The 16,563-nt window shown below is 40.3% G+C and overlaps 1 protein-coding gene across 6 annotated transcripts in view; it reads left to right on the plus strand.

Annotated features, from left to right (window-relative positions):
• Positions 1 to 16,563, plus strand: part of A1CF (APOBEC1 complementation factor) — a 74,202-nt gene that overhangs the window by 47,632 nt on the left and 10,007 nt on the right. For all 6 annotated transcript variants that reach the window (XM_004285348.4, XM_004285349.3, XM_049696582.1 and 3 more), the window contains 4 exons: positions 1,964 to 2,202; positions 8,508 to 8,672; positions 11,656 to 11,753; positions 16,189 to 16,462. In XM_004285348.4, the coding sequence (XP_004285396.1) occupies positions 1,964 to 2,202; positions 8,508 to 8,672; positions 11,656 to 11,753; positions 16,189 to 16,462 (776 nt within the window). The remainder of the gene's footprint in view (positions 1 to 1,963; positions 2,203 to 8,507; positions 8,673 to 11,655; positions 11,754 to 16,188; positions 16,463 to 16,563) is intronic.

Below are 16,563 nucleotides of genomic sequence, written 5' to 3' on the forward strand. Positions count from 1 at the left end.
CTGGCTTCTGGAGACATTAAAGTCATGCCCTCAGCTTTTGAGAGAGAGTTTTTCGTCTCCAAGCAATTCTGGGATTTGCTGACAAATCACATAGATTTAAAAACAGGATATGGAGGCTCCAGGCTCCCCCTACTGGTAACTGACCGGCCCCCGAATGATCAAAAATATAAACTTCTAAATAAATAGTATCTTGGAACAAAAGGTTTAAGTTAAAAAAGAAAAAAAACCCTGAAAGATCGCTTTATCGACCCTTCCCTCCCCCCAGAAAAAACACATTGTTAGGACAAGGTTCAACAAACGGAGATGGACCTGTTACATATCTGATATGCGGTCCTTAGTTCTTCAACAAAGCACAGAAGACAACTGGGACAGGGTGCAACCTGGGTGAGAACACCTGCCACACAGCTGAGAGCCACTAGTTCCGAGAAATCAGAGCAATCTCCCACTCACCTGGCTGAGCACTTTTTATTCAGGAGGAATGAGTGGTTTCCGTTAAGCAAACTTTACCCATTTTTAATAACTTTTGAGTTATTACAAAAGTCACATGGCCTAATACACAACACACAAAAACAGCCAAAAAACAGTAATAAAAGTTCAAACCGTTCCTTCATTACCCTATTGCCTAAAGAGAATCACCATGTTGAATTTTTATAGTCTTTCTAGATTTTCTACAGTTTTAATCAAAATGGCTTTCTCATATACTCATTTTACATTTTTTTTTAAACCCAGCAGCACAGTGTGAACTGGTATTTTCAACCATCAAATACTCTCCTACGTTACTATGTTTATTCTCCTATGTTACTATGTTTATTGACCACAGAGCATCCTATGTTATGAACGCTCATCTTTTATATACCAGTGCATCCCAGCCAGGAGCAATATTGTCCCCCTAAGGGACATAGAGAAAGATGAAGAGGCATTCTTGGATGACCTAACAGGTGGCACTTGGCATTTAGTGGTCAAGAACCAGGGATGACAAACATACCACAGTATACAATGAGGAAATGTCCAGCCCCAGAGTCAGTCACCTCGGCTGAGATACATTAAACCAGTCCTGCACGGTGGACTATTTTGCTCATTTCCAATTTGGGAGCTATTGTAAATAGTAGCAGCGAATAACCCTACACAAAAATGCTAATGCTCATCTTTATTTCTAAGGACACTCCCCTAGAGGGGCATTATTTGGCCAAAGGTTACGCACACTTAAGACTTTTGATACATTTTCCCACATGTCCCCCAGAAAAGTTGAACCAACCTACACCTTGCCAACGAAGGTATCCACCAACTGGCTGATAAGCAACACTGCACAGTGGAAGAAACAGGGATTAAACTGAATCCAGAGGCCAATTTTAACTCTCAAAATCCACAAACTCTTAAGCAAGTCACTTAATATCTTGGAGTCTCAAGCTCTTCAACTGTAAAATGGAAACAATACCTATTCTGCCCATCTCACGGGCTCCTTGTGTCGGCCAAATAATATGTGAAACTCTGTTCTGTATAAGGGACTATCTTTAATAATGATCATGTCAGAATAGCTTCTCTATTTGGTTGGAAAAAAAGGGAGCACCAGGGGTTGCAACCTCAGATACCTCCAGGGCAGGATACAAGAGTACATTGAGCCAGGTGTAAAGACCTCAGGATTGACGATGTATTAGGGAGTGTCGAGGATTCACAGTAACTAGCGAATCTACATATACTCTAAAGACAGCAGACGCAACTCAGTTTCAACTATTTTTTTTCTTTAAAAATGCAGAACCAAGGTTTACAGAACTTCCAGTTTCTCAAAAGCAGCTACCACTTTCCAAAACCAGTTTCAACACTAAGACAACCAAACGTTCCATATCCACAGGCCATATCAGGTCCCGGCCTGATATTTTCAATTTCAATATATATTTTCATTTTCCGTCTTAAACCTTAATCAAGCAAGGACTCTCCCCAATCAAAATCCCTGCTGTTTTCGCAGAAATGGGCGTCTGTTAGGGGTTTGTGCCAGCGTGGACAACTGCCGATTATTTGTTGGGGGAATCCCAAAAACCAAAAAGAGAGAAGAAATCTTATCAGAGATGAAAAAGGTCACCGAAGGAGTTGTGGATGTCATTGTCTACCCAAGTGCTGCCGATAAAACCAAAAACCGGGGCTTTGCTTTCGTGGAGTATGAGAATCATCGGGCAGCTGCCATGGCCCGGAGGAAGCTTCTGCCAGGTTAGGACCCCTCCTCAAAGAGGAGACTTCTCCACTCCCGTCCTGCCTGCCTCAGGCTGCTGTGCTCCTTAGCAAAGGAAACAGAAGCCTGTTGTTCGGGTTTTTTTTGCTCTTTATCTCTGGTTATGTTACATTTTTTAAACTCTCGGTCTTTCTTATTTATCTCACAGTTGATTCAGTTCCCTGAAGTTTTCACAGATTGGGTTCTGAAAACTATTCACTTCGTGCATTAAATCCAATGTATATTGCACAGGAGAAATCCAGAACTTGAAGTTATAGCAACCCTATACTGAATCTTTAAACTGAAGAATCTCCTTAAAAGTAAATTTATCAGTCAACAGTTATCTTTGTATATAGTTTTTGTTATCAGGCTTATTAGAAATAGGGTATATGTTATCCATTATAATGTAGAAATAATAAATATGCAAGTGATACATTATCCCAATAACAATTAAAATGACGTACTTTTTTTTTCTTTTCTTTTTTTTTTTTTTTTGCGGTACGCGGGCCTCTCACTGCTGCGGCCTCTCCCGTTGCGGAGCACAGGCTCCTGACGCGCAGGCTCCGGACGCGCAGGCTCAGCAGCCATGGCCCACGAGCCCAGCCGCTCCGCGGCACGTGGGATCCTCCCTGACCGGGGCAGGAACCCGTGTCCCCTGCATCGGCAGGCAGACTCCCAACCACTGCGCCACTAGGGAAGCCCCAAATGACATACTTTTATTATAACTTCCTAGTGTCTAATAATTTGTCTAATTTTAGGTAATAGAAATAATAGCTTTCCATAGAAAGACACCTTAGTTAGATGCTACAACCACGAGGTAGGTCCTATTTGGTCAACAGCCATAAATTCCTGGGTTTAGAAGACTCCACCAAGACACTGCCCCACTAAGATCAACTTAGGAAAAATTATTGAAAGTCCTGTGCTTGTTATAAAATATTTCCCAAACTTACACAAAGGTATTAAAATGAATATTAAAATGATAAGTATGTCAAGAATGGCATATTGAACACACTGGAATCAAGGATTCTCTTAAGCACTGTGGAAGTCACCAGAATCTAAAGCAAAGCAAAACAGCAACAAAAACACCTACGTTTATTTTTATTTTTTAAAATAAAACCAATAGGAGTAGCCCTCCAGAAATTTTCAAAATCGAAAGATGGCTTCTGAGCTTGGGGAATATGTTTTAATAATATTTTCATGAAGGCAGCTTAAAGTGAAAAAATATGAGATATCCCCCCAAATGGCTGAATCTATTGAGAGGTGGACATTTTTTAGATTCAATATAATATTATTAATATATTTTATACATGTGTAATAGTATTGCTATAAAACATAGGAAAGAGAAATTTTGCAAAGACTAGGGAAGATGAAATCAATATTTAAAATTCTGACAGTAAAAATGTTTTGATCTGAGGTGGATATTTTTAATGGGGAAGCTTCCATTCACTACTTCTTCACTACCCAAGCGGTCAAGTCGCCTGACTCACAGGTGCATAGAATCACTAGAACGCCCCACGCTGCTTACCTAGCCTCTCAGTGACCTGAACTTAATATTTTGCTGTCCTCTTCAACATCAACAATTCTGCCTTCGAAAAGTGCCTCCTATCCATCTTGTTCTCAGGTCATCACTGTAGGCTAAACACATATATTCCCAACCTTGGATTATTTTTTTTCAAGGTCCCGTAAGTATTCTCCCAGCTCTGCTTTCTCTTTGATGCCCCCAGCCCCCCACCTCCCCCACCTACTCCATCCTAAACATTACCACCAGAGTAGTGTTCCTAAAATAACATATCATCCTTTCCACAAGTTCTTCCAAATAGTAGGAATTCAATCTCTCCTTAAGAGGCTGAATGATGTCACTCACTCATTAGTTCAAAAATATTCACCAACTTGCTGCTGCATATGAGATAAAGCATAAACCTCTGAGCTCGTCATTCAAGGCCTTTCACTCGGGTCCCCAGTTCTTTTCAAACAATTTGGACCTTCTTTTTCACGATAAACACCCTCCTTTCTATCAGGACAAACTCAGTGGCCTAGACAACACCATGCTCGTTTTTTGTATCCTTTATTTCGAAGGCTGTATCCCCTCCTAGAATGACCTGCCCCTCCCCGTCTCTGCTGACTCACGGCATTCAAAGCCCCAGCTTAGCCACCACTTCACTGAGAAACCAGCTTCCACTATTCCACCCCACATTAATCATTTTCCTCCTTCATTACCTGTAAAAACAAATACGTACAATCATTTGGGGGATGGGGGAGGAGGGCAGTGAAAGAGGGTCCAAAATGGGAGAGAGAGTTTTCAGCAGCCGGACAATCAGTGTTCCTAGGGAATTAAAACTTCCTGTCAGCTTCCCTTCTTCAAAGAAAACAGCACACTGACCCACAGAAAGAGCTTCTCTTTACCTGAGTTGAACTGACTAGGCCGGGCAAGGCTGAGCAGCTAGGCGGCAAGAATTCTCAAGCACCGTGTTATGCTTCCACCCAAGATCCTGAGTTCTCCCTATAGATGCTCTGGCCAGGACGCAGCAATATATAGGCTGCCTCACTCTCCCCAGGCATTTTCTCATCCTCATCATGATGTGAGGCAGCCCCGCCCACTTTGCTTGTTGCCCTTTAAGTTGGCCTCAGCTGGTTGAGTTTCAGTCCGCTGGAGTTCAGTCAGACTGCCTCATCAGCAGATTAACAAGAGGCGGTGAGTAAGCCAGCCAGAGCAAACTGCTTCCTTTCTACTGAAGCCTGAGAGTAAAATCTATTACCCATTTGGACATCTACCTATGACCTCACCATATATTAAGCAACAACACAGGATTTCAGTAATGGGCAATCCTCTGGAGACCCCAGTTTGAATGGACAAGGAGAGCTTTAAGAAACGTGATAAGCAAGGACCACAAGAAGCTTTTCCTTCTTAATTGATCCAGACTTGAAGACAGAGAGAAAATTGTGGTCTAAAGTGGTATGTTGCCTCCTACCACCTACCTCCTCCAACAGTGGAAGCTCCCTCTTGACATTGCATCTTTACTGAGGTGTACGTAGAACAAAGTTGATGCATCCAGTTCAGGCATTATCAAAGCATTCTAAGGATACTCTGAAAAAAAGTTCCAACAGTGGTTTGCAATCTTAACCTCCATCAGAATCACCTGGAGGGCTTGTTAAGGCATAGATTGCTGGGGCCCCCAACCCCAGAGTTCCTGATTCAGTAGGTGTGGTATGGGGTCTGATCATTTGCATTTATAACAAGTTCCCAGGATGCAACTGCCCCTGAGACCACAAGTTTGAGATCTGATCATCTAAATCAAGGGTGGCTCATGGTGGGCTACAGATTGGAATCATCTGAAGAGGTTTTTAAACAATACCAGTGCCCAAATCAACCTCTAATCAATTGAATCTGCTTCTCTGGGGGGCGGCGTTGGAGCACTGATATTTTAAGTTTTCCAGATAATTCTGTTGTGTAGCCAAATTTTGTGATCCACTGCTAAATCTATCAGCTAATGACACTAGCCACTCACCTGCATGGGAAGCAAATAGCAACACCTGGGGAACCACTCAGTATGGAAACATTTATTGCGTCTACAATGTAATTTGCTTTCTTCTAAATGACAAAGTTCTAAAAAAAATCATACCTAATTTGAGTGAGTGACACTATTCACATTGGACACAAAGAACGCATATTCTGAGGAAACTATACTTCCCAAAAAATAGATCAAAAATACTCAAGAGGAATGTACATTATTGAATTATCATCTAAAAGCGATAAATTAAGTCCCTTTTTTTTTAAAGTTTTAAATAGGTGGGTTTTTAAAAATGTTTATTGCCGTATAGTTGCTTTACAATGTTGTGTTAGTTTCTGCTGTACAGCAAAGTGAATTAGCTATATGTATACCTATATCCCCTCCTTTTTGGATTTCCTTCCCATTTAAATCACCACAGAGCACAGAGTAGAGTTCCCTGTGCTGTACAGTAGGTTCTCATTAGCTATCTGTTTTACACATAGTAGTGTATATATGTCAATCCCAATCTCCCAGTTCATCCCACCCCCCTTTTCCCCGTTTTGTGTCCATACATTTGTGCTCTACGTCTATGTCTCTATTTCTGCTTTGCATATAGGTTCATCTGTAGCATTTTCCTAGATTCCTCATATATGCGTTAAGGCATCACCTTCTTTTGTCTTCACAACAACCCTGAGAAGCAGGTACTTATATTAGCCCCATTTTACAGATGAGGAAACCGATGCTTAGAAAGGTTGTTTCCTAGCCAGGATCATTAATCTGATATTTGAACTTGTCTGACTTCAAAACTCAAGTTCACAAATCACTTTCCAACATTGACTTTCACAGGGATGTTTATGGAAATCACTGCTCCCTGCACCTCCTCTCACTTCTATCTACTTTAACCTTTTCCACATCTTCAGGCCTGTGAATGACTTACCGTGGTCCCAGTCTGGAAAGGCAAAAGCCAATGGGCTAGAACAGTGTTCTCAATTTTGGCTGAATTAACTGAGGTGCTTTTCAAAATCCTGAGGCCTAGACCACTTAAATCAGAATTGGAAAAGAGGGTCCAGAGGTCAGTGATGAGACGATTCCCAGGGGAAAATCAAAAGCACTGATTTGTAATATTTTTGGATTTCTATACTGTTAACGCTCCCACTGTGGTTCATTTCAAGCCACCAAGGTGACATCAATTGACTCACAAAATTCTGAAAATTTAACAGTCTATTCTTGCAGGTAGAAAGGACCTGAGTCCAGCACACACAGTGGAATCCATATTTTTGTAAGCTCTTCTACTATGGGGCCAAGATTGAGAACCACTGAGCTACAGAAACCAGAGTCACCTGGGAGCCTTAGGGTTTTTGGGATAAGACCCTTAGTAAAGTCTATGTAAAGCATAGAAAGGAAGGGAATGGAATAAAAAGGAAAGGAGATGTAGAAGGGGAGTGGAAAGGAGGGGGAAAAGAGTGATGGAGAAAACTATCATCTGGGCTACAAGGCAGAACAAGGTAGCCAGCCAACTGGGATAGCAGGAGCCAGCCTCCCGCTAACTCACTGGGATTCGCTAACTCATTAGGATGCATCTATCCTTTGAGTTTTAGAATGTCAATGCCACAGATGCTTTCACTGACTGGTTTTTGTTTGTTTGTTTTTTGCGGTTCGCGGGCCTCTCACTGTTGTGGCCTCTCCCGTTGCGGAGCACAGGCTCCGGATGCGCAGGCTCAGTGGCCATGGCTCACGGGCCCAACCGCTCCACGGCATGTGGGATCTTCCCGGACCGGGGCACGAACCCGTGTCCCCTGCATCGGCAGGCGGACTCTCAACCACTGCGCCACCAGGGAAGCCCCAACTGACAGTTTTTTAAGGAATAAAAAGATGCATTTTGATTAAAAATACTTGCCTCTTGTGTAATATTTAAACATTTCCAATCAAATTAAGAAATTGAGTTGACCCTCACCCTACTCTCATCACTTCAACATGGATCTGTACTGTGTAGGGGTACAGGGGTTGAGTAACAAAAAACAAAAGGGAGCAGTGGAGAAGTGAAATAGATCTGGGTAAGGTAACCTCTCAAAAGCTCATTTCCTCTTCTGTAAAATTGGGAAAGTCATTCCCCTCCCCACAGAGTTACTATGACTGAGAGAATATGGGAAACACAGAGTGGAGTGCAAGACACTCAATAAATTGCAGTTATATAGGAATATAAATATATATGTAGTCATGGATAACAGCTACCGTTTCAAGATGAGTTCAATTTCCCATCATAGACTCTTCATTGCTCTTTGTCTTAATTTGGAAAATAATAATAACTTTTTCTCCAGATTTCTGAGTTGTCTATGTTCTGACAAAGCAAGAATTAGGAGGGAATATATTTGGTCAGAGCTCTGACCGAGTGTAAGCGACCGAAAACAAACTAGGGGTACCTGAGCCCTACCCACCCTTCACATGCACCATTTTTGGATGGCTCAGTGGTGGTACCTAATCACTCAGATTCCAACTGCAGCAGATATACTTCCTAATGACCTTTCTAATGCTTCAGGAAGCTAGACTCTATGTCTAAGCCCTAAATCCATTCTTTTCCTAAACCATGTTCGAGTTCCGTTTATACCCTATCATTATAATAAGCCTCTTGTCATACAGAACTCCCTTCTAGCCAGGTCTTATTTGAAATGTCTCTTAAAATCAATAATCATCTCTTTTAATATTAGTCTTCTTGCTCAATCAAGACCTCAAGGTTCAACTTAAAAGTCCATTAGTATGAACTGAGATGATGTCCTAATTTCTATATAATTAATCGTACTTGTGATCTTTCTCAACAGGAAGAATTCAGTTATGGGGACATCCTATTGCAGTAGACTGGGCAGAACCAGAAGTAGAAGTTGATGAAGACACAATGTCTTCCGTGAAAATCCTATATGTAAGAAACCTAATGCTGTCTACCTCTGAAGAGATGATTGAGAAAGAATTCAACAATATTAAACCAGGTAGGACATACCAGACAACATTACTTTTTCAAAACATACTTTAAAAACACTTATGCTTGGGCTTCCCTGGTGGCGCAGTGGTTGGGAGTCCGCCTGCCGATGCAGGGGACACGGGTTCTATCCCTGGTCTGGGAATATCCCACGTGCTGCAGAGCAACTAAACCCATGCACCACAACTACTGAGCCTGTGTGCCACAACTACTGAGCCCACATGCCATAACTACTGAAGCCTGTGTGCCTAGAGCCCATGCTCCACAACAAGAAAAGCCACTGCAGTGAGAAGTCCGTGCACCGCAACAAAGAGTAGCCCCTGCTAGCCGCAACTAGAGAAAGCCCGCGCACAGCAACAAAAACCCAACACAGCCAAAAATAAATAAATAAAATAAAGAAAAAAAAAAGATTTCCAAAAGCATGTGTGGCTGGACATTACTGTTCAAAAATGCAAGCTGATTTCAATATCTACAAGCAGAATTTGAGAACATCAAAATCCATTATCATCTGAAGTGCCACCTAACTAATGAGAATGATAGGAGTTGGAGTGTGAATTGACTGATAATATTTGCTCATCCTCTGTGCCCAGGTCCCACTCGGTTTCAGTGCCTGGGGGCCCCAGAGGGCCCTACTCGGTTACAGCCCCTGTGTACAAAACACTAGGTAGGATCTAGGGTAAAGACAATACCAAAATGCCTCTGGGAGCTAACAGTGGAGCCTGGGTGGAGGATGGCACTGGAGGATGAATGGGGCAAACACTGGAAAGGTAAAGGTCCTCATTGGCCCACATTTTACTTAATTTCCAAGATAAGCCATAAGGTTAAGTCACACTAATTACCCCACTTGACACTGAAGGAATAAAGGGACCAGGTTAGAAGTTCGGTTAATCACATGTCTCATGATTCATGGTCTCAAATACCTTTATTTATTTTCAGCTTAGCCAGACCATTTTGCTTTGTACAACCACTATCATAAGAAGTCATGGGTTGAATGCTGAGGGGTGAGAGAAGAGAAGTACTGCAATATTTTTAAATTATCCTTCCATTAGGACACTACTATTATTGCAAAGGAAGACAGTTTATAGCCATTGAACCACATGATAGAATAGAAGCCTAATTGCCTTTGTGACCTTGAACCTAAGAGGGTAGATAACTGAACTTTGACAGGGAGAGGGGAAAAGGAGGACTTCTCTCCTCTCTTCTGGTCCTCCCTGGCATGGGGTCCCATCCTAGGATGTCTCGGGAAACTAAAGATAGAAGAAAACCTGTTCTCTCAAGATATACCCAAGACTATAACTAAAAGGTGGTAATTTACATGCTAAACTAACAGGTTAATGTTAAACAAGTTTCCATCTTACCTTCACTCTAGGCAAAAGTTCTATTTTTAAAATTGAGTAAGCAACATTTCATAATAAAATGTAAAATATAAAGGTCAACCATCTCAGTAGAACTTTATTTTTATACATTACCATCAACATATTCAGCAATCCCTCTACATAAAAATAGGATAGTTTGATTTGTTATTTTTTTATTACACGAATAATATAAATAAGCCTTGTTAATATTTGTAGAATACTGGAGAATATAAATTAAAATATCAAAGTCCCCTGTCTTCTCCCCAACTCTTCTCCCCATTCCTGAAGTAACCCCTACTAATGGTCTGATATCTGTCCTTCCAGTTCTCTTTCTGTGTGTGTGTGTGTATTCATATTTATGTGCACATGTATGCCAGTTGGGATTTTTAAAAACAAATGCTATGATATTATACTTATTATTTTGTAAATTTTTAAATTTAACAACAGGCTCTGAATCTTTCCATGTATACATAGGCCTATTTGTTCTCTTTAGAGACTCCTTAGTGCTATTTAATAAGAATAGGGCTTCCCTGGTGGCGCAGTGGTTGAGAGTCCGCCTGCCGATGCAGGGGACATGGGTTCGTGCCCCAGTCCGGGAAGATCCCACATGCTGTGGAGCGGCTGGGCCCATGAGCCATGGCCACTGAGCCTGCGCATCCGGAGCGTGTGCTCCGCAACGAGAGAGGCCACAACAGTGAGAGGCCCGTGTACCGCAAAAAAAAAAAAAAAAAAAAAGAATATACCAAATTTAATCACTCTCATGAAATTGGACATTGTTCATTGTTTTATTTTTGCTATTTCAACTGACGTATAATTAATACCTCTATGCATGATCTTTTTGCATATGTGTGAATGCTTCTGTAAAAGAGATACCTCAAGGTAGAATTAGTAGATATCTACATTGTTTCCAACTTTTTATGAACAGCATCATAAGGAACTATCTTGGTTTTCAGATGTTCTTTCACAAACTATTTTTTGTTTGTTTGTTTTGATCAAGAGAGTTCGAGATAAGCAGATGGGAGATCTGAGTTCTAGTTCCTAGCTATGTGAACTCATAAATCTCGCATACCTTATCAGAACCTTACATTCCAAATCATTAAGTTAAAAATAAATAGATTAAGGTAAAATGAATTAAAAATTAAATTATTACTAAAGTCTCTCCTAACTCTAACACTTTTTATTATATAAATCAAAAGAGACAAGGTATTTTTCTGGGGAAAAAGCCATAAAATTTAAAAGGTAATTACCTAAATATATATTTATAATATGACCAATAATTGAATTCAACTCAATAATATTTTACCATGTATAAGTTACTATCTTTTATATTATATAATACACAAAACAAGATACCGTTCCTACCCTCAAAGATCTTATAATCTAGGAAGTGGAAACACAAATCCACAACTAATTATAATAAGGCAGAATATAAGTAGTATTTAAAAATTAGAAAAAAATATTCTGTTGAATGTGCAGAATTTTAAACCTGGACACAGGAAATATTTTCAATGACCTCCTTACTTAAATAGAGTCTCCAAAAAAAAGGGATAAAATATTCTTGGAAGCCAAATGCTTAAATATATCATGTTCAATGCTATCTCAGGTTTGCTAATGGGGCTACTTTCAATCTGCTTCCAGGTGCTGTGGAGAGGGTAAAGAAAATCCGAGACTATGCTTTCGTGCACTTCACTAACAGAGAAGATGCGGTGGAGGCTATGAAAGCTTTAAATGGGAAGGTAATGTAGGACAAAGAAAAAATATGTACAGGTTCCATCAAAGTTTGGTGTGGAAGTTTTATTCAAGGGAACAGTCCTGCAAGTCCTTCTTACTCAGCCTTCCTCCATCTCTGACATGGCTGCCTCAATCCATCTAAGATGAACAAAAGAGAAGTGATGGAAAATACAATGGAGATGTGGCTCATATGTCCAATTCTATCTCTAATTTTGGCTGATTTGGGCATGTCATTGGCCCTCAATTTCTTTACAAAGAGAGAGTTGGAGTGGATTATCCCGAGGTGTTTTTCCCAATTCAGTTTTCTCTATTTCAAAGAAACTATCACCTTCGTAGTGCCGGATTTTGGAGGCTGATAATCTAAAAAGATGTCAAGGTTATCATTTTGCCCTCAGAGTTTGATCTTCCAAACTCTGGAAGCCTTGGAATCTCTTCACCTTCCCAAGAGTAAGGTTTGGGGAAAACTCAGATACTATATCCTTACTTCTGATTTGTATATAGAAACCAATATAATATTTACTTATTACTCCAATAAACATTAAAAGGCTTTTGTGGACCACTTATCATGCTAAATAATGTTGGGATACAAAAAGGATCAAACCAAAGATGTTTATCAAAGGGTTAAAAGTCAGCTGGAAGATTAAGACAAGTATGCAGAACTTTTGCAAAGTCCAGCCAGATAAGTTTTTTTTAGAAAAAAAAAAAAAAAAGAAGTGGTGAGAATGTTGAAAGGAAAGAGGAGTGGGTCATAAAGAATCAGAAAATCTTCATGGATATGAGAAGATAATATTTAAGAGAAGCCATGAGAGTTGGGCAGAATTCCAAAAGAAAAAACATGGAAAAGGAGAGGTAGTCTCAGACAGAGGCACAGAATTTGGAAAGAGCAAGATATGATTGGAGACATTAAAAGTAGATTGCTTTGCTACGAACCTAATGCACATAGGGCTGTTTCACCTGCCGGACCTTGCATCAGTCAGTCCTAACAGGAGACAGTTGGCAAAGGGACTAATTACAAACATGTGAGTGTGGGGTAGGGGAATTAAAAGAGACAGTGCAGGAAACTGGGGCTCACCCACTCCTGAACCCAAGGGGACAAGGGGCTACAGAAGGAACAGGAAATCTAAAGGAGACAGGATTCTAAAGAGCAGGTCTCTGAGAAAAGTAATGAACTTTGGCCAGTGGACAGGTCCAGGCCAAGGCGACCTCTCAGAGAGAGAGGCAAGAGAAGAAATGGCTTGAACTCACTGTTTTCTCTCCCTCCAACCTCCTGCCAGGCCTCTCCATTGGCCAAATCCAATCATAATCCAGAAAGCCCAGGACTCTGAAGAGGATGCCATGCAGAACACCCTCCCGGAGCTGGGAGGCTGGAGACCAGTGGGAAGTGGATCTGGAGGGCAAATAAATGGTCTCCCAGCACAGGCCCTTCAGAAACAGTGGGGCCTGGGCTTATGAGCCTACAGAAGTGTTTGAATCCTGGTGGGGGGTGGGGGAAGTACTGACTCCAAAACACAAAAGGAAAACTGCAGCGCAAAAATTAATGTATATTTAATTGCATATCTATGAAGCAAAACATTATTTCTTCTTCATTGATGATTATATTTATTATCAAAACAATGTTATTACTTTGATAACAGTTTATAGATTAGTTTCTCAATTTGAAAACATTCTTGAGGGACATATGATGCTTACTGAGAAGGGATCATCATAAATTAAATGCTAAATAATTACATTGGAATAATCACAATGGAAAAGTATTCAAATTGTTTCCAATTTTTGCAGCTAATATATTTAGAGCTAGATATTTTTATAGCAATGTATACATGTATTATGTAGTTAAATACATATTCAGTGTAATTATAAATATATATACTAAATACTTTAATAATATTTAACTATAATGTGGTATGGGAAAATCAGAAGTAAGTTTGCCTAGGAACTATGAAGGTTTTTAAGTATACATATGGATATTTGTATTTAATTTATTAGACAAGGTGAGGCTTTGAAGTTTTTTTTGTGCAGTGGAGTAATGATCATGTTAACAATTTAGGGAAATTAACCTCTTAAGAATTGAAGTTTCATAGAGTAGAGTGAGAGATGTAATTGGAACTAGTTAAAAAACTATTATAGTCGCTCAAATGGGAAGAAATAAGGGCTTGAATAAGGGTGGGAATGGAATGTAGGAGAGATCTCTATACAAGACTATGGGGGGGTGAATTCAAAGGATCAAGCAACTGATTGTATATAGCAGTGAGAAATAAAGATCATTATAGGTTTTCAATATAGGAGACCAGAAGAAGGCTGATAGGGAAGTCAAGAAGAGAAAACTATTTGGAAAGAAAGGTGATGAATTGAAGTTTGCACGTGATTATTCTCTTATTCTGTAAATACTTGTGAATGTCTACGACGTGAGAGAAATTTTGCTGGGCTTGTGGCTATACAGGTTAATAAGATATTGTCCTAGATCTTGAAACGTCTAAACCAAATAAGTGAAATACAGTACTGGGTTTAAAACACGGTTAGAGGGGCAGAGTAATGCAGAACAGAATCTATTACAGTTAAGAAATTTGACTTTGCAGTTAAAATATTAAAAACATCTCTTGATATGGAAGTTCCTATAAGCAAAGACCTATCTGGGTATCTTATCTTCCTCAAGACAGGACCGAAGACAAAGAATTACATCCAAGGTCTTTAATACTCCAAGTCTGTTTCTTCTAATTACATCAACATCAATATAATAGAGTTGAGTATGAGCTGAATTCTATCTCTCCATGTGGTCCATCTAACGTATTTGATACTGACTCCCGCTACTAAAAAGTAGGGTAGATACATGTAACTAGGAACAAGAGGCTGACCAAAATGATCAGGATGACCATAAAGCACAAATTTTGTCCAGCAGACTTCAGTGATGCAGGAGCCACTGAATCACTCATGAAATCATGAGCTGCTGTGAAAGGGAGTTTTTGCAGGAACGCTTTACATCACTTCTTTTCTTTATAACAAATGACATTCTTATTTGAAAGGAGCCACCAACTGTTTCCTCAAAACACCTTGTCCCTTTGAAATGAAATTCACCCATCTATCAAGTATTTGTTGAGAGCTATCTTTATCTTTTGTGTATGCAGGCAGCACATAAAAGCAAGTCCTACTTGTAGATGCACACACAGCCATTATCTTCAATATCCAGATCTGGTTACAAAATGTCAGAAATATGTGTCAGAAAAACAACACTTCAACAATTCTTGAGGACAAGTTTTAAGTAGTGCCTGACTTGAGAAACTTCAGCACTGCCCTGCCATCCCTGTTTGTTAGTTCCCAGCTGTTCAGCAGATCAAAAGGTTGCTTCATAAGGAAGCGCCTCCAGGGGACAATGCAGTAGCCTCAATGATTCCTCTTTCTTAAGTAGGGCCCCACTTTTAAGCCTCACTTCTCTTCCAGTAAAAATTCACCTATTGCGTAACTGCACCAAGAAGTAAGACACGTACCTGGCCGGCAGCTGGAAAGGCCTGATATGCTGCCCATGCCAAGGTGTTAACAATTGGTAAGATCTTTTATTGGTTTCCTTTTATCTTCATTACACTGTGCTAGGTACTGGAGATTATATTCCATCCATAATTAACCTAAAATTTCTTAGAATAATTACATAAATAGATAATTAAAAATATATATCACATATAAATATTACATAATTCTCTGTCTCAGTAACTGTATTCACTTAATACATTTGTAACTAATATGTCAATAGACAGTGGCCAATTTTTCACTGTCAAACCTGTTGATAGATTATATGCAATTTACCAACAAGCCACTCAGGGAAAACTCAGCTGGCACACAAAACAAGAACCTATGAAAAGATAAGATACATATGTCAATGGAAAAAAAGTGCACAATCTAAAAGTTGAGAATTACGTCTTATTCTGTGGATATTCTGAGGACTTCAAGCCCAGGAGACAGCCTCTCAGATAGCTCTAAGGGATTGCTCCGAAGAGGGAAGAGAAGAGCCAGGATATGTAGGAGTTTTTGCAACAAAGACCAGGTGGTTGGAACACCAAAAGATTACTGTTAGTTAAAGAAAGCCAGATATCTCAAGTTAAGGAATTTAGCACTTTCTATGTATAGGAAGATGCAAGAGTCTGTGCTCATTGAAATCATTCCTTTGATATGCACCTCAGCGCTCTGGGGCCAGTATCCTGTGTTTTCACATCCTGAGTTTCCTCAGGATCACCGTTGGGGGAGTATGTAATGTGATGGCTCAATGGCTGCAACGTCCTTTGTTTACTGATATGAGAGGCAATATTTTCCATTCACACATATAAGTGAAACAGTCAGTAAACACAGCAGCAACTAGACTAACACTTAGAAGGAGACGTGTTACTAGGGCTCAGTCACACCTGGCTGTCTTCATGTCTTTTCACATTGCTTTTTCCTTGCTGTCTAAAACAGGTGCTGGATGGGTCCCCCATCGAAGTGACCCTAGCCAAACCAGTGGACAAGGATAGTTATGTTAGGTACACCCGAGGAACAGGTGGAAGGGGCACCATGCTTCAGGGAGAGTACACCTACTCCTTGGGCCATGTTTATGATCCCACCACAGCCTACCTTGGAGCTCCTGTCTTCTATGCCCCCCAGGCCTACACAGCAATTCCCAGCCTTCATTTCCCAGCCACCAAAGGACATCTTGGCAACAGGGCCATTATCAGAGCCCCTTCTGTTAGAGGTAACATTAATCAGCTCTTGCCTTAGAAAAAAACTCTGCGATTTCAAATGCTTTGTATTGCAATAGCCTTAGACAAATTGGACGGGTCCACTGGGAGACAA

Source organism: Orcinus orca, chromosome 14 (assembly GCF_937001465.1).
Source record: "Orcinus orca chromosome 14, mOrcOrc1.1, whole genome shotgun sequence".
Classification (NCBI taxonomy): Eukaryota; Metazoa; Chordata; class Mammalia; order Artiodactyla; family Delphinidae; genus Orcinus; species Orcinus orca.